The sequence below is a fragment of the Ammodytes marinus genome (assembly GCF_949987685.1).
Source record: "Ammodytes marinus genome assembly, chromosome: 20".
Classification (NCBI taxonomy): domain Eukaryota; kingdom Metazoa; phylum Chordata; class Actinopteri; order Uranoscopiformes; family Ammodytidae; genus Ammodytes; species Ammodytes marinus.
Genome location: NC_137224.1, coordinates 20,635,674 through 20,654,957, shown reverse-complemented (window position 1 = coordinate 20,654,957; position 19,284 = coordinate 20,635,674). Strand labels below are relative to the sequence as shown.

General features: G+C 41.8%; 1 protein-coding gene across 1 annotated transcript; it reads left to right on the top strand.

Moving 5' to 3' along the window:
* On the top strand, window positions 1–16,088 carry LOC307267384 (ras-related protein Rab-37-like; the record flags this gene model as incomplete). The annotated part of the gene is made up of 9 exons (XM_080049700.1): window positions 1–174; window positions 8,119–8,229; window positions 10,406–10,447; window positions 10,671–10,737; window positions 11,416–11,468; window positions 11,766–11,831; window positions 12,663–12,719; window positions 12,827–12,903; window positions 15,983–16,088. 9 exons carry the CDS (start codon window positions 1–3, stop codon window positions 16,086–16,088), a joined length of 753 nt encoding a protein of 250 aa, XP_079905826.1.
* Between the last annotated feature and the right edge of the window lie 3,196 nt (window positions 16,089–19,284).

The following is a 19,284-nucleotide window of genomic DNA, read 5'->3' as shown; positions in this document are numbered from 1 at the left end:
ATGGAGCGGATGGAGTCGATGGAGCCGATCTCCGTGCAGGCGAACTACACCTCGTCTTACCCGGAGATCCAGCCCGACAGCGGCTACGAGTCCAGAGAGACCGCCGACGGCCAGGCGAAGACCCCCACCACCACCACAGCAGCCCCCACATACGACCAGGAGTTAGTGCACAAGGTATGGAGGAGATGATGATGCTGCTATGTTACACACTCACACAATAACACAACAGGTGTCCCGTCAAATGCAAGGATGGGGTCGTTCTATCGTCTCGAACACACATTCTAACTTTACCATCAGGACCGTTCCGCTGTAAAACGAATTGACTTTGCGTGTTTGTAGCCTACTTTATTTAAGATGTCTTTCTTCCATTGTTCATCCATGACCATTGGTTTACTGGCATGTTCTCGGCGCAGTGAGCCGGGGACGCCCCCGTGCCGGCCGGGCTGCTCTCCATGGTGCTGATCCGGTCTTGTTCCGTTTCCAGACTTGTTGCGTGTCTAATCCGCCCCCCCCCCCCCCCCCCAAAAAAAAAAAACACATCATCACATTCTCATGTCTTCAATCATATTCTATTAGCGCCCTGCTTTCCTAAGCTTCAGAAAGAGTGATGCTGATTTAAAGGTGGAGTCAGCGATTCTTGAGAACGCTTGTTGTCGAAATCACTTTTTGTCAAAATCAGTGAATATCTTCCCGATCCACCAACTGTCCGCCACTGTGTGTGCGCTGACTAAAATCTAGTGTTCACACACAGCCTAGGCTCTGTAAACAGCTATGTACAACAAAGGGAATGTAAAGAGGGCAACATGCCAGTTTACAGACTCTAGTAGCTGTGTATTAACACTGGATATTTGTTCTCAGCACACACAACGTACAGACAGCATGGATAGTGTGTAGATTTACTGATTTAAAAGTGACAACAAGCATTCTCTAGAATTACTGACTTCACCTTTAAAGAGAAGTCACTCTGCTGCAGTGTAGCCACTTTCTGCCTGTCAACGTCACTCCAGGCCAGAACGTGTGTGTGTGTGTGTGTGTGTGTGTGTGTGTGTGTGTGTGATAGTGTTAGTTAAATGTCGTCCCTGTAGGCCATAGAGTGAGTAGGCATCTTCCTTCGTGCTAATTTGGTAACATGATCCCACACTTCCGTTGATGAGCAATCAGATGGAATCAGGAGGAATAGAGTGACTGATGCATTAGGGTCAGGGGGGGGTAATGTGGCATCCTCGCTGCATAGCCTACATTTAAACAGGAATAATCCATGACCACTGTTCCATTTCTCCTAAATCCAGTAAATTCCGTCCAAAGTGGCAACAAATTAATCAAGAAAATAATAATAAATGTATTCATATTGCAATTTACAAACAGTGCAAGGAGACAGCCCACAAGGACAATCACGCAGATGAACAAGTCTTGTGGTCGGCCAAGAAGGTTATGCCTATGGAAATATGTTTTAAGACAGGGTTTGAAATATAAGGCAGTATCAGCACACTTACCTCTAGTGTTTCAAAGCAAGGGTGTCGATGCCTCTCCTTTTGACTTTAACCTGGACTCTGGAACAGCTAAAAGACCCAACAAATCTAGCAGGGCTTTTAGGGACAGTGAGGAGTCGAAAGTTCACTGGCACCTGGAATATATAAAATCTAAACAACATATTTCGAACAGTCCAGGTGTAAAAATATAAGTGTGAATCTTTTTCGACGTCCCTTTATTCCTAACGTCCTAGGTCTTGGCAATACCCCATACATTTTGGATTTGATTCCAGACGTGCTGTCAGTCAGTCAGAGCCAATGGAAGAGGACAGTCGAAGTGTATATAGGCTTACTCAAAAGCTGTTCAACCATCGCTTCCAACACTGAAGAACAATGGTGAGGACACATAGAGCACAGTATCGTACAGAGGGAGGGAGATACAGCAGGTCCAGAGAAGCACTCCACAGGCTAAGGGTTAACATATGAAGACCAGGACATCACTAAAATGCTAGTATGATTGATTATGGTACTCAGTAACATAGACATCAGCCAATACAAAACGTTCCATGACACCCTATGAGGTGCTATCATAACCTCAACATCAAGCAGTTCAGGCGGCATAAACCTACATATACCAATAATTCAGCAAGTTTAGAGTCCAGATTCTCCAGCCCTAGAGTGCTGGCCTTTGACATCGCTGTGGATGGAACAAATTGTGCGTTCCAATCCCCATACTTCCCTACTATTTAGTATGCCAGAAAAAGATGTAGGATGTCCCAATACATGCACGTCAATTGTAGTATGCTGAAAACACATAAATGCCCCACTTAATCCAATAGCATTTTGGAGTATTCGTCTTTATTCTTGACATTTATCGACATAATGAAAAAAAAAACTTCCTTATCTGATTTTTTTTCTCTCCTGTGGCCTTAAAACTCTTCTGTACTTTAGTATGTAGTGTAGTTAAAAGAAAGAGTATGTGATTTGGAACACAGGGATAGAATAAAACAGAGACCTCCCTGTGGGCTTCAGTGACATTCAAGTTCCTGTATCTCAGAGATAGCCTCCAGGTCAGTGTGAGATTGAGGGAACCAGTCAAAGCTGGTTGGCATTAGTATTAATTCAGCCTTTAGTTTGCGATGGCCTACATTTTCAATATCTGTCACTGTGAGAAATGGTTCCTCAGGTTTTTTATTTGAATTTTTCAGAAATTATATTAAGTCAATTATAATTTGACTAAACGTTATAATAACTACAAATAGTTTCCCATTTGTATGATGGGGCTTTTGCTTTTGCACTTAAAGCTATAGTACGTCAATTATGTTGCCCCCATGAGGAATTCTGACAAGTTACAACAACATTGTTGTCACACCTACATGAGGTAAAGCCTTCTGTGATGGAGCATGGGTTTTATACCTTCTGCTGTATGTCCAGGTTTTTTCATCGCACTAGAATCAACAACTGAAACATTTCTTGGGCTCTTCTTGGGATTTTTCTTAGCTCTTGCCCCAGTGTCGGGTAGCCTGGTCCTACCAGACCATCGTACTTCATTTCATTTGTACAGAGGGTCTGGAATCGCTCAACGTTAACTCACTCGAAGGCGGGTGTCTGTTGAAGTTTAAAACTATTGGATCTGCCCAATGCCACTCTGGATCTGCCAACAAATCGCATAACGTTTGGTCGTGGCTTACAATATGTCATGCGCCGGCGTTTGACAGTTTTACAAGTTAAACTCAACGTCATTGTTCTCTGCTATTCCCTCTGTTCGCTGATGGGACCTCCAAAAAATCTGGGCGAGAAATCCTGCAAATTTACCACGGACCCAGACTGACTGAAGGGAAATGACAATGGAGCGGAAGTAAATAGGCGATCAGTCCAGGCTATATGTCGAGGGGGGGCACACCAGATTGTAAATGCGCCATACTGAGAAATACAGAGAGAGTTTTGTGGAGCTGATAGGCTTGATCAACTTTGTGTCAACTCGTTTGGGCGATGGCTTGAATGTAACCAACATTTATTCCTATGACAAAGTTACTCACTATAGCTTTAAAGTCAATATTTTAAATTATTCATCAGGACTGCTGCTAAGTGACTCCATGTCAATAGTGTGGGTTATGTGTGAAGAGAGAGTTTTCCCCAAAGGCCTGGGGTCCACTGAGACATGAACAGGGGTAACCCTAACGTAGCCAGTATGCACTTTGACCAGAGCCAGCTGCTTTTAATTGCCTGGGAAGCACACACACACAGTGTGTGTGTGTGTGTGTGTGTGTGTGTGTGTGTGCCTGTGTCAGTGCACGTGTTAATATATAGCCTGTACTGTGTGGGAGGGGAGCAGGTGCTTGACAAAGGGGAAAATTACAGCAATACAAGCTGTCCTCCTAAAAGTCAGACAGTTCTTTCAGGTGAACAGCATTAGCAAGTCACTTTGCCGCCCTCTCTCTCTCTCTCTCTCTCTCTCTCTCTCTCTCTCTCTCTATCAACCCTCGTTCTCTCTGCTATTTTGAATTTTTTGGAACTACCTTTTATATATGAGTCTGTTTTCTCCCTGGGGAAGAAGCTTTTTCTTTCTGTCGGTCTCCCCTGTTCCTCCTCTTAGGGATGATGATTACTCAATATATAAAGGAGATTTTAGAGTGCTTTTTGGTTATGGTAGCTGTTGTAGCTGACATGGGTTCTGAAATGACTCTAGGGTCCAGGCTCTGTCTAAGGCCAAACACACACTACAGTGTTTTAGAATATCACTCCGTACAATTGACGACGCAACAAATGATGGAAAATGTCCGGCCAGTAGGTGGCTATAAAGAGGCCTGTCAAACTCCATAGAGGAACATTGGGAGCATCTTCTTGACAAGGGTAATGCACATGCTCAGCAGGTGTAAACAGCAAGTGCCATGCGCAAATTGAGGTCATGACCCCTAGCATTTCCCAAAAATACACAGTTTTTATGTCCCCATGAATACAGAAATAGTGAGTTTTCAAAAATCTACTCCTTGGCCAGAGGATTTCAACTCATAGTGTCAGGTTGGGATGTTTGCGTGTAGACAAAAGGCCAAACCGCACAGGACAAGATACGGTTATGAAAACACCCATGTACAACTGGATAAGGCCTAAAAGCATCTATCCATTTAATGCAATGTATTGGACGAGCAAATTGGATGCAATGCATTGGACTTGCATTAGAGATAATAATTAAGGTACTGTAACAGCATTCTCAAAAGTCAGTCGAATCAGTTTTTTCAAATGTGTGCCTCAGTGAACAATGGAGCTCTACGGCACAGAGTAATCAGGATTTGGACATATTGACAATACTGTACTCGTTAGAAGATCAATTCATTGTTGGAATTGATATTTTCATCGTATCTGTTGAGAAGAAAAAAAAACATAAAGAATATCACCAAACAAACTAGAACCAACTTTAATATCCTGATCTTATTTGAGGGTTCTATCATAGCTCAATACAATCAACATTTGACTTCACAAGAGTGTCCTGTAATACACGTACGTAGAGGCACACACGCACGCACACACACACACACACACACACACACACACACACACACACACACACACACACACACACACACACACACACACACACACACACACACACACACACACACACACACACACACACACACACACACATTACCACACATTGAGTTTTTAATACTGAAAGCTAGATTAATATGCCTTGTTGTGTGGCTTTCATATAACAGCCGTGCAGTCTAATATCGAGCAGTCTGAATTAATATCGCTATGAGAACTGCCAAGCTAAATTAAATTCCAACCCGTGCGTCACACACACACACACACACACACACACACACACTTCCCGCTCTCCAGGAAGTTAACGTGGCGTTTCAACATTGCTCATTTCCCATTGGCACGGCTTCACAACACAAAGGTATTTCTATCTTCTAAAACTGTTGCTTCACCCATAATAAAGGGACCTATACTGTACACCTATTGTTTATTACCACAATGGCCTCCATGGAAGCAGCTCTTAAAGGCATAGTTCAGATATTTTTGAGGTGGGGTTGTCTTAGGTATTTTAGGCATAGTTTGTGTGTTATGGAGACGGCGATCAGTACAGTCATTTTAAGTCAGCCTTGTACTGTTGCAGACAGGGCCAGAATAACAAAACAATCCCCCCCTCCCCCCCTTCAAAAATACTGAACTATCCCTTTAAAGAAGCTTCCTTCCCAGTAAGAATGACTGGGCTCAGGCAGGTAAGGGGAAACTTATCTGGCCCGGGAGATGTATTAAATCTTGTTCTTTCTCTCACAACACACACACACACACACACACACACACACACACACACACACACACACACACACACACACACACACACACACACACACACACACACACACACACACACACACACACACACATACACACACACACACACACACACACACTGTAGGCTATACATCATCCATCTGTTATTCCCCAACATCTGTGGTGCTTTTCGCCTAATTCCCCTCAAGTCTCCGCTGACATTTTAAAGAGACAGACTCCCTTCGTCAGCTTGCCTCGGTTACCAGGGAAACAGCGTTCTAGGCTACCCCCCCCCTTTTCCCACCACAAACAGGCACGCATGCGTCCGCCCATCACATGCCCATGTGCCTGTTTAAGGCTGAAAAACCAGGCTAAAATAATTGTGGTTGTTTCACTGGTTTTGTCCTCACATACACACAATCAGGCACAATGCATAGTGTTATACTGTACGCTCTCAGTGAAGTACAGTCAACTGGAATACAATCAAATCACTATATATTGCTGTTGGTTTGTGTAGTCCTCTAAGTGTCAGTTTAAAGCTACAGTGTGTAAACTTTTCATATAAACGAATGTGTGTTATATTCTAGCCGTCACCAAACGAGTTGACACAAAGTTGATTAGGCCTATCAGGTCCACGAAACTATCTCTCTATTTTTCAGTATGGCAGCGCTTACAAACTGGTGTTGCCCCCTGACACTAGTGTAAGGAGGAGCTCAGAAAAATCTCAAGAAAAGCCCAAGAAATGTTTCTGATGTTGATACTACTAGGAAAAAACCTGGACGTACAGCGGAAGGTATTACCTTATGTAGATGCACCGACAGTGTTGTTGTAATTTCACAGAATTCCCCATGAGGGCGACAGACGTTTACACACTATAGCTTTAATACAAATAGGCTACCTCTTACATATTTTAATGTGTACATAACCTCTGGTAGAATTTGTAGAAATATTTATTTAATATCGAATATATGCATCCATACTATACTACAGTATATTGCACATATTGAAGTTGTCAGCAGATCCAGTAGGCTATTAGTTAAGCTATCCAAACCCCATGTTTTTTTAAGATATTTCTTTTATTGATAGTGTAGAGACAGAGTTGAAATGGGGCAGAGAGGGGAGTGACATGCAGAGAACGACCGCGGTCTGGAATCGAACCCGGGTCCGCTGCTGGCCGAGGCCCATGGGGGGGGACGCCCTACCAACTGAGCTAAGGGCGCCCCTGAAACCCCATGTTAACACAGAATTCAACAACCCCAAATAAACCTTGAACATCAGGGTGCTTTCTGTTTTCATCACTGACTAAAGATGATAGGATTTTTCTAAACCAAATTCTTGTCTCAATTGCAGAACTTTCCATTTCACCCACAACAGAGAGACATAGCTATGTGCAGCTTTTAGTTAAACTACAAATGAAAATGTCAGACTATGAGTGTTGCTGCAGTATCCATATTTCATCCAGCACTGTGGTGTGTGACACATTTCTGGAGAGTTTTTCGTAAATCCTTTCTAAAAGCCTAGATCAAAGGGAGGCTCTAAAACTCTACATCTGCAGAGAAAAGCCGCTCAAGCTTCTCCACTCTAATCCTTCTCCCTCTCTTTCTCACTCACGCTCTTCTCGCCCTATTATTCAAGTGTGTTCAGACAAAACCTGGGTTACAGTTGAACCCACTGCCTGATTCAACTGACGATTGCATGACTTTTTTTTACTGGAACTACAAATCTTTGCCTCAAGACAAAAATCTTTGCCTTTTGAACAAAAAGGAACTTGTCACAATATGACAGACGCCACTTTGGCTGTCAAAAGTTAGAGGCCAGTGTGTGTGTGTGTGTGTGTGTGTGTGTGTGTGTGTGTGTGTGTGTGCATGTGTGTATGTTTACAGATGATGACAGGGCCTAAAGACAAATAAGTGGTTGACTGATGGCCCTGCATGGTGACTAACTTTGGAAGCTTGTTTTGTTACCATGCTGCCTTTCAATGCACTTCATTGTCTTCTTGCCTGTTATCTCCTTGTGTGCTACGTACAGTATGTGAGTCAGACTAGACTGTTAAAGCGGTGCACTGCCAAGCTAATTGTTAAAAGATAAAAATCAGCCGTGATAACGCAAGTGCTGACTCATGTGTCAAAAAAATAAAATGATTGCCAAGGTCTTAGCCAGAGACTAATATCTGACACACACACACACACGCACGCACGCACACACACACACACACACACACACACACACACACACACACACACACACACACACACACACACACACACACACACACACACACACACACACACACACACACACACACACACACACACATACTGTATATACATAGTTTCTAATTGGAACCTTGCTGTTTTTCTTGCAGACCATCCTGGTGGGGGACAGTGGCGTGGGAAAAACGTCTCTGTTGGTGCAGTTCGATCAGGGAAAGTTCATCCCCGGCTCCTTCTCCGCTACAGTGGGCATTGGCTTCACGGTATGTCTTTGAATATTTTACATATATAGGCCTTCACCTATTTACCTCAAGTGATATCAAGGCATGTTTTTCTATATATAAAGTGTATTGGACCCTAGATTTTGAGATATACAGTATGTGCGAGATTTCTGTCTCCACCGCTATAACAATGAACAGAGGTAAATGGAATTTATTTGGCGGTGTGCTCGCATTGTTGCAAAATCAAACAAAATTCAACAGCCACTGTATTTCCTCTGATGATCACAAATGACATGTAACAGCAAACGAGACCATCAGTGCACAGAATGCTATTTTGATATAGTTTTCCTTTATGCCTTTGTCATGGGTACGCTCACCCAGGAACAACAGCTGGGGTAGTAAAAACACTACTGCTTTTGTCCAAAACTGAAATGTCCTCGGGGAACCATTAACCAGTGTCGGCTTATGGGACTTCCACACTTGCCCTAAGGTTAGAAAAGGGGCGTTTGAGCGGCTCAGTTGCCCCTTTGGTGTGACCTTAGGCCAAAAAAAATAGGCTATTTCCTTTACATCAGAGGGGCATTTAAACGTTTGTCACCTAATTAAGCCAAAACTAATATTCCCTGCTCATATCTGGGGCTGTGAGCACACACACGGGCCTCCCGACCCCTTATGGGCCCCTCCTTTGTTACCATGGAGGAGGTTCCCCTTTTTCCTGCTAGGTACATTCAAAATAAAGCGTAGGATGAACTGACTGTGTGGGTCAACGTGCATACAATTCTCTATAATACACAGTAGATATAATGAGCTGCCTGTGACATTAATGACTTTGTTGTGCACTAGAATAGTGGCTCATGAGCGGCCAGAGAGCCTGCCCCTTTAAGTCTGTATGTGTGACCAGATAATTAAAGCCTGGCCCCCTTTTCAAATTGAACTTGATGCACGTAGTTCAGCTTTTGTTTTAGATAGAAAAATGTTCTATTTCTTATTTCAAAGTCCCCATACATCCACTGTTGTTCTCTTGCACATCTGGGGCTAACAACTTGTAGGACCCTTATGCGTCCTTGCTGAATAGCTGTTGCTAGAAAGCTTGTTGACGCAGGGAGTAATAAAAATACTGCAGCTATGTACTCTAAGCCCGCTAGCCCTTTAGCTGTTCTTAAACCATGGCTCTTTTGTCAACCAGTTTCCTTCTTAAGTGAAATAGGCTGATTTAAAGTGGATGGTGACGCAGAGCTACTAGGCCATAATAGCTTTCTCTTTTCATTTCTGACCGGCCTGGCTTTTTTTTGACATAACCACCACCTATCAAGACCATTTGGCTTTGAACAACAGCCGTGTTGTGCAGATTTGCACTACACGTCTCACCAGTGATCAACTTGACACAAAAGATTCAGAAGCATTTACCACAACAACTTACTCCCTATAGTAGATTTACCATTGGAATCAATTTTGACTTTGATTGACACCACTTTGGCATTTTATGCTTTTATACTGAAAAGAATTAAAACACTTGACGCTGCCACTTGAATCTTTAGACACATTTCTCAGTCAGTGCGTTTCCATGGCACAACTAGATTGGATTATCACATATATCGAACAAGACACTCGAACGAACCGTGTCACTTGTCTGAGTATACATGGCCTTTCAGAAATCGGATAAATGTCCGATGCATGGCTGTCTCCACTATGCTAGGTGGCGCTGTAGCCCTTTCAACCATGCTTTCAACAAGTGGTTTTAGAGCCACGTCCGGTTCTCTTCCGTCAATAACCCATAACGCGCAGGCACACAAGCACAGAACGAGAAGTCCGATATGCGATGTCCGATCCCTGTATACATGCAGAGAGAAAGCCGACAATGAACGAATTATCTAGGTGTTCTTATCCGACTGCTCTTGTCCGTTATTGTGCCGATTTGTGTCCGAAGTAGATCGGATAAAGGTGTTTACATGCAGTTTAAAAGTCCTGTTGAAGTCTTATTCGTTTAGTTATCCGATTATGAGTCTGCATGTAAACGCACTGAGTGTCTTAGTGTGGAGGCAGAAATTTCAAACTCAGGACTGTCACAGTTTGATGGATGAATTAAATAATTATACTCTCTACTTATATTTTCTCTATACGTGTGTTAAATTGTCCCTTTAACCAGTTTTAAATCTGTGTAGCCGGCGCCCAGTCCAATACCAATACAACTCTCTGTGTCTCTGTGCTTCTCTCCCAGAATAAAGAGGTGACTGTGGACGACGTAAAGGTCAAACTACAGGTCAGTTCAAGTAAATCAGTTCCAGTCAAAGTTGATGATGTGCTTTTCTCTCACAATGGAAGGGCCTATTTATAGAGCGCGGGGCCTGGGCTGTATGGCTTCCTCTTGGGGCACCAGGCAGTGTCGTAACTGAAGAAAATTGGAGCAAGTAGCCAAGTGGAACAAAGCCAAGCCGAGTCACTGTGTACAGCTCTTTTTATCTTTTTTTTTTAAACTATTTCAGATATGGGACACGGCCGGACAAGAGAGATTCAGAAGTGTGACGCATGCGTATTACAGAGATGCACACGGTGAGGCGGATATGCACTGTCATGTACATATGATTATCAAAAGTAACTGACATATGGCCTATGCATGTATGTATGTGTATGTACTCGTGTAAAATGTTAAAATGTACTACATATTTTCTCTTATATTTTCATTTATGCAGCTATATTATCCTTTTTCTCTCCTTTTTTATTATTATTTTCTTTCAGTTTTATAATTTTTTTGCGCAGGAAAAATATATACACATTTTTTTTATAGCATGCTGGGGCGGCAGTGGCGAAGTGGGAAGGGAGTTCGCCTCTGGTGTGCAGGGTCGGAGGTTCGATCCCCCGCCTACCTGCCACATGTCGAAGTGTCCCTGGGCAAGACATTGAACCCCGAATTGCTCCCGATAGTTAGCTTGCACCCTGCGTGGTAGCTGCTGCTATCGGTGTATGAATGTGTGTGTGATTGGGTGAATGTGTACAAAACAATGTAAAGCGCTTTGAGTCTGTGAAAAACCAGGGAAAAGCGCTATATAAGTGGAGTCCATTTACCATTTACCATTTAAATGTAAACAATAACAGTAAGATCATAACCTATTTTTGTTCCTACAATAAAGTATACATATATATATATTTTTTTAAAGTTACTAACGTAGAGATGTGTCAATAGAAGCTTATTATATTGAATATGTTTATGTGTTTGTTCTTTCTCCAAAGCATTGCTCCTCCTGTATGACATCACCAGCAAAACCTCCTTCGACAACATCAGGGTGAGTCTGGGATCTGTCTACGGCCTGGACAGATATGGAAATGTGTCAGGCGGAAGAGAAACGGCCTTTAACAAAACCTAATAAAGCCAAAGAGAGCATGTAATAGCCCCCCTGTGGATAAACTGTGTGTGTGTGTGTGTGTGTGTGTGTGTGTGTGTGTGTGCGTGCATGTGTGTGTGTGTGTGTTTGTGTGTTCTTCGATTAAATTAAGTTTCAGCCTATAATCCAAACCCACTTGCTCACTGTTTTCTTGACAAACGCTGTGCACTTATGTGTCTGTCTTTCTTCTGGTTCCAGGCCTGGCTGACAGAGATCCATGAGTATGCACAGACTGATGTAGTCATCATGTTGCTGGGCAACAAGGTGAGAAGTAATAGTTGGAGGGAAGTGATAGAAAAAAGTGCTAAGAAAGGAAACATTGCTTGATGTTACAGTACAGTTACATCATTGTTGCTTCATATTTAATGACTTTTCTGATTTTATGGGACATTTTTATATGTTTTCATTGCCCCCATGCTGTTTAAGCTGTATGAAAAAACATAACAATAATCAATATGTAACAGACATTTGTTTTAGTTGGGTTGTTTAGGATGGCATTTACTAAAAACATGCGATTTTATAATCTTCAAAAAACGTTCCTCTGATTTAGGGCCCTAATCTACTTAACCATACCTGTAGTATAGTGTGAGCACCACTGATAGTTCACAGTACATATAGGGGAGGCGACAATATTTCCAGCCACCATATTTCTAAAGACATTCCATGTTTTCTCTTATAACATACACTTAGATGACGGAGAAACAAGGCAGGGCCATATAGAGCGTGACTCACAGCAATAAGGGATGCATGGGACCAGTGGTTTGGTTTCAGCGTAACCTTTACAATCCAGGCCCCAACATGACTGTGGATGAATCTTGTATATACAGTTTGTATTGTTATAAGCAACAATAAATAGCACAATTTAGTCAATTAAAAACCTATATATACATGTTGGACCTTTTAATTGTTTAAGTATGAAAGAAGACATGTTGTGGAAGCAAAATAGACCAGTGCTTGAAAAATACAAGCAGTGTCTGCAGTGGGCAACATATAAATGGCAGCAATACGGACTGAGCTATATATGTGTAATTGATATTTTTTTTAATTAAATGTGATGTTTCCTCTGATCTTCTAACTACTGCATCTCTCTATCAGGCTGACATGAACAGTGAGAGAGCCATCAGGAGAGATGAAGGAGAGAGACTGGCCAGGGTTAGTATCTCTCTCACTTCAGTATAGGACCATCATCACAGTAGCTGTTGCATGCTGGGAGTTCTTCTGCTGCTCACCACTGTGTGCCCCTCTCTGTATGTCCTCAGGAGTATTCAGTTCCATTCATGGAGACCAGCGCCAAGACAGGAGTCAACGTAGAGCTGGCCTTCACCGCTGTGGCCAAGTATGCAACCTTTTATTAAATTCATATGTTATCAATGTACTAAATACACTGTTTGTAAGCGGTATATTTATCTCGTTTTACAAATCTTTTTAATCAAATAATAGAATATTAAAATAAAAGTAAGATACATCTCACTGACGCAAGAAGACGCTCCCTTAATATTGCACCTTAACAATCCATTCATTTATCCATTTACAGTGATGTCATTTAAGTATTTAATACATTATGAATAAACCCCTTAAAATGAAGGAAATATCCTCCAGTTGTGTATTTATTGAAATTGTGCTTTTGCTAGCACAATGCTTGTACATTTAAAAGGTATATCATGATTAATGTATTAACCATATTATCCCAAAAATAGTGAGCCCATGAATTTGTCTTTCTTCCTGAAGGACTCGGCTATCATTTTTTAATTGTTAAGTACATATTGAAGGCTAAATGAAATACTTAAAACATATTTTAGATGATCTTACCACTTATTCCATACAGAAAAACAATTTGTAAACCCTAACCACCTATTATTGTAACACCCAATCCAAATTATTACGTTGCTTAGTAGAGTATGTATCCGAGTATATACATGAAACTAATCTAATAATGTACAACCATTTCATTCACTTTATTCATTCAGTTATCGACCTACATGCAGGGCTGGACTGGCCATCGGGCGTACCGGGCAATGCCCGGTGGGCCGGCAGGCATTTTGGGCCGGGCCGGGTCCATAAAAAAAAAAATTAAAAATATATATTTTTTTTTGGACCCTGGGCTGTGTGACTCGGCCCGGCCCGGCCAAGTCACACAGCCGAGGGCCGAGGTCCCTTCCCTCTCGGGAGTGCCATGGACATAAACATGTGCGTGCAGGCTGTCAACTTCACCTGAAAGTTAAATAAAACTTTGTCCCAGCACTCCCAGGCCATTATGAGTGGTTCTAGGCTGGGCCCTATCACACACACAGCAGAGGGCCGCCCATTCAGAGGCTGCATTGAATTCTATTATCACGCATTCAACTTCTACTCGGTAATTATGAGCATCTGACGATGGTCAGTTACGTTCAGGGCCGTCGGACAACAAACTGGACAACAGAGTTCTTCTGCTTCGTTCCTCTCACTGCATTTAAATTAATTCATTATATTACAGAAAAATATGTCCCGTAAAAGAAAAAGAGCACCAAGCCCATCCCAGAGGACCCTGCATAATATTTTTATATTATTTCAAATTTATATTTGTGTCTCCAAATAATTTGTTCACACAAAATTCCTCAGATTTAGCCTCTTAATTTTCCTCTCAAAGTGCACCAGATTCATGCATTTCACTTTAAAAAGGTAAAAACAAATCTCCCGGGGGGGCATACACCCGGACCCCCCTAGCAGAGTTGTGACCTCGGCTGGCTACTATTTTCACCCAGCTGGACATTGGAGCCAATAGTGGAAATACTATATATCTATGTGTATAGTATATAGCTCTGGACTACCACCATCCAGGTTGCCCAGTCCCAAAGCTTTCTCTTCAATCAGCTCAGGCTGCCTACAGTTAATACTGCGATTAAAAAAAAAAGATACATTATGTTGTATATAATGTATATTATATGTTATTCATAAACATTTGGGAGAAAAAAAACATGCAAGAATCAAATCTCCCACGCAGCAACACTCAAAGTTTATTTGCATATTGTGTTCTACACAATTCACAGTAAATGTGCCAAAAATCAGACGCAGAGATCTTACAAGGGCAAAAAATGTCGGCTCGAGCGCGCGCTCGCATCTTCGGTCTCTCTGCCCAGGGTGCCCACCTAAAATTTCTACAGGCCCACCCTAATCTGACTGTCTAGAACCGGGCCTGAATAGGAAACAGTTGATTTAGCCTTAGTTTTCTCCTCAAAGTGCACCAGATTGATGAATTTTACTTTAACATTTAAAAAAAAATCTTCCGGGGAGCATTCCCCCGGACCCCCCTAGAAGGTCCAGGGTCCACGACACAATCTCCCAAATTCCTGTGAGAAACACTGTGTGTGTGCATGGTTATTAAGAGCCATTAGACCAGGGGTTGTGTTCAAGTACGCGTACTGATTTGGTCATTCATCAATAGAAACATTGTGTTGTTATCTGGCTCAGAGAGGGACCAGTCACTCATACGTTTTGGGCTAAAGACAAACATAGCTTTTACATGTTTGTATTGTAAGACCCCTATACAGAAAGACTTTCTGTATAGGGGCCCAGAATTTGGTGCAACGCCCCTGCCTCTGCATATCGTATAAATAATCATGGTGGGCTGCCATGGCCAAAAATGCCAGGGCCGATTTTTTGTCCCAGTCCAGCCCTGCCTACATGTCAGTCACAGACTTTCCCTTAAACCAAACTGCTGATCTGAAACTGCAGACTGCACCTCTTATCCTCCCTGTTCTTTCAGGTTACTGCTTCCATGGCAAAAAAGAAAAATTCAGTGCTGGCAACAAAACATTATTTTTTTTGGCGCAGACTAAAATCCTCTTAAACTGTTCAAAGAAATCTACACAGCAGACTTTACAGACTGTTAAAGGTCACATATTCTGCTCATTTTCAGGTTCAAAATTGTAATTTAATCCTTTATATATCTCACAGGGCCATTGCTGAATCTCCCTTTTTCAGCCTCTGTCTGAAACGCTCCTTTTTGACTCTCCCTGCCTGCCTTAAAAGCCTAGTCTGCTCTGATTGGCCCTGCATCTAACTGCCAGTTAGATTCAGGGGTATCTGGGGGTGTGGTTTATCATAGGTGGAGGTAGTGCTAAGTTAGGTTGTTAATGAGGGGGTGTGGTTTCTCCCCTTATGACATCATAAGGGGAGAGAAATCCTCATGGGGTTTTTGAGCACAGGTTTTCAGAAAGTGGAGGTGCATTTTGCATTACCCCGAGTTGCTCCCGATAGTTAGCTTGCACCCTGCATGGTAGCTGCTGCTGCTATCGGTGTATGAATGTGTCTGTGGTCGGGTGAATGTGTACAAAACAATGCAAAGCGCTTTGGGTCTGTGAAAAAAAACAGGGAAAAGCGCTATATAAGTTAAGTCCATTTACCATTTAAAATATTTATTTTTTCTTTTTTCTCAGGGACCTGAAGCACCGGGCCGTCCAGCACCCCAGTGAACCCAAGTTCCAGATCCACGATTACATCGAGGCCCAGAAGGAGAAGTCAGGCTGCTGCAGCTACTTCTAGAGCCACCTGTCCTCCTCCCACTACCTAAGGCTCAATGTCACAGCCTGGCAGAGAGACACACACTGAGAGAGACACACTGGGAGTGGGAGGAAGCTATATTAACTCACTGCTGCTCTCAGAATAAGACCACTGCCACTCATTCAAGCCAAAAGAAGACTATTGGAGGTGGAGAGGAGATGGAACCAAGATTACACTCCCTAAAGCTTTGGAGCAGACATTTTTTTTTTTGCAGATACTTTCCTTCTAACGAGGAAAATAGCCTTTTTTTGCTTTCTTTGCCAGAGTTAGAGGAGAAAAGCCCCCTTTTATAATTCATGTTTATAATGTACCATGTGACATTTTTCTTTTTGAAAATTTAAACCTTTATTTAACCAGGAAAAAGAGAGTCCTGGCCAAGACGGGCAGCAGAGAAGGTTCACACTTACAGACAACAATCGTAACAAACATCAACTATACAAAGCACGTGCAGACAGAGATGCCTGCTTGTCATTCATTAAGATGCACTCTATATCTGTTTGCATATAAATAGGTCACTCTAACTGGGACTGTATCGGGCCTTTTGTCCTATTCAGAGCTCATGTTAGCTATACGAGCTATACCTTGTTCACACTCAAACCCCAGTTCTGCTTATAAACCATATGTTCAATAAAATAGCACGTACACACAGATCAAACGCCCTCCGATATAGAAGAGAATGCTATGCGCAGGTGCTGCACACTGTTTCATTAGTGTGTCTGTATTTATTCATAGGAACAGTGATAAGACAGGGAAATCACATCGTAAACCCGCCAGCACTTGCTTCCAGGCTAGCATGCAGGGAATATTACATAAGAACACTCTTGCATACCTCAGCACTAAGCAAAAGTAAGTAAGCACTCTGAACTTTTCTATGAGGGAATCATTATACAGTGTAATAGAATAGAATAGAATCTTTGTTTTCATTGCATATCAGGTATCCAATGAAATTGCAGTGCTTCTTCGGCCAGCGCATAGTAAATATTCAAAAGAAAACAGTAAAATAGTAAAACAGGAAGAAACAATAAACAATGCTCTTTATCATTTCGGACATTTTGACCCAGGAAAATGATTAAAAATAAATAGTTTAGAGAATACCAGAGACGGTAATATAGTCGTGGGTCGATGCATGTCACACACTAACTATTTATTGCAACATGCCAGGCCATAATAACCATATACCAACTGAAACTCTTCATTTAGCTCACAAACAATACAATCGGTCAATCTTTTCATCCGACTCTCAGAAAGAAAGTGAAATAGCATTTTATTTCAAATGTCTCCCAACACCTGTGAAGAGTGGTCACTCTCCTTTCAGAAAACTCTTCTTCAACTATACATTTGGTTGTTACCTTGACATAGATTTCGGATTAGAAAGTTTTTTTTTTTGTTAACCATTTTAATTCACCGCTAAATCATTGCTGTTGGAAGTACAGAGATAGTGTGCTAAAAGTGAAAGATACTGTAAAAGAAAGATACACCCACACTCCACTGACGTAAAGGGAACACAGTCAGTCTTAAGGCAGGCTTATATAAGTCTAGTATAGTTTCCCTTTGAAAAATAATCACCGCCCACAAAGTTATGTACCAAGCCAATCCGACAACAGCTCCAGACAAAGGCCAAACACTGTGTCGTGGATGCAAATCTAAGCCAAGGACACATGGACGAAAGCCTGTCTGTTTCGGACTCAGTTGGACAGGTTCATTCTTGACAAACTATTGACTCCTGAAAAGCCCAGTTCAGCTCAGAAGAAAGTGTGTTCCATGTGTTAAAGCTATAGTGCGTAACTGTTCATATAAATGGATGGCAGTTACATTCAAGCCATCGCCCAAACGAGTTGACAAAACGTTGATGAAGCCTATCAGCTCCTCAGAACCCTCTCTGTATATCTCAGTACGGCAGTGTTTACAAACGGGTCTCGCCTACCATGCGCAGGAGCTCTGAAAAAATCCCCAAGAAGAGCCCAAACATTTTTCAGTTGTTGATTCTACTACTGCAAAGATAAACCTGGGCTATTAGCAGACTATATCAAATCCATGCATGATCACAGGAGGCTTACCTCGTGTAGATGCACCGACAGTGTTGTCGGAATTTCTCCAAATGACTCATCGGGGCAAGTTAAGCTTTAATGATATGAAAATTTTTTTGGTCACCTGAAATGGAAAGAAATTGTGTCTGTAGTTGAGGATGGCTGCATGAGACCTACAGTACATAACATGAGCTACTTGACAATGTCCTACAGAAGGATTTACAATTTTTAGATTTTCATTTAGAAGACATCTATGTACATATTGTATTTTGCGAGTGAGTGATCCGATTTTTCAATATTGTATTTCTTGTGTGTGTGTGTGTGTGTGTGTGTGTGTGTGTGTGTGTGTGTGTGTGTGTGTTGGCTGCATAACTCCCCCCTATAAAAATACATCTATAAATGTATATATATTTTTCCTTTTATGGCCAGATTATGGAGTGTAAAGCTCACTTGCATGTCAGTGCCTCCAGAACGTATAGTCAACTCAAACTATTTATATTTGTATTAATATCAACATGAAAATGAAAAACAAAACAGAACGAAGAACTCCCATTACTCCCTTAGATTTGAACTCAACACTCAGGGTTAAATTTTGTTCATAAAAAAAACAGATATACACACAGAAACACTGCATTCATTGATTTGTGTGGTGCCAATTTGAGGCAACTAAACACAACCCCATTTGTACTGTTTGAAATAACGATTAGTGTAGCTTTAAGAAAACGAATGATGTCACAGCTCAATACAACAGCTCCACAAGCACGTTTATGAAGTACCGTATGCAATGCTCTTCTGCAAATGTTTCCTATTAGTCCATATAACTGTATGGATGCAATGGCTCAGGTCTGAACCCGTTTACTATGGAGATGTATTTCAGATTGTTCTGGCCATTGTTGCATATATTGAACCTCTTTTTTTTTTTTTTTTTTTGTCAGACTACGCTGCCAAAAGTTGTCTTTGAAGTGTTGTTTGCTGCATACAAAAATAAATTATTTTTTAATCTGAGCACACTTTATATAGACAGTGTAGTCTATCCTGCAGTCCCCCACATGTGGTTGTCAACTGTAGCCACAAGGGAGCGTGTGTGAGTGATTAAGTGAGAAATGGATTGCACTCAATCTGCTATATAACCACTACTGTTCTGTGACCTT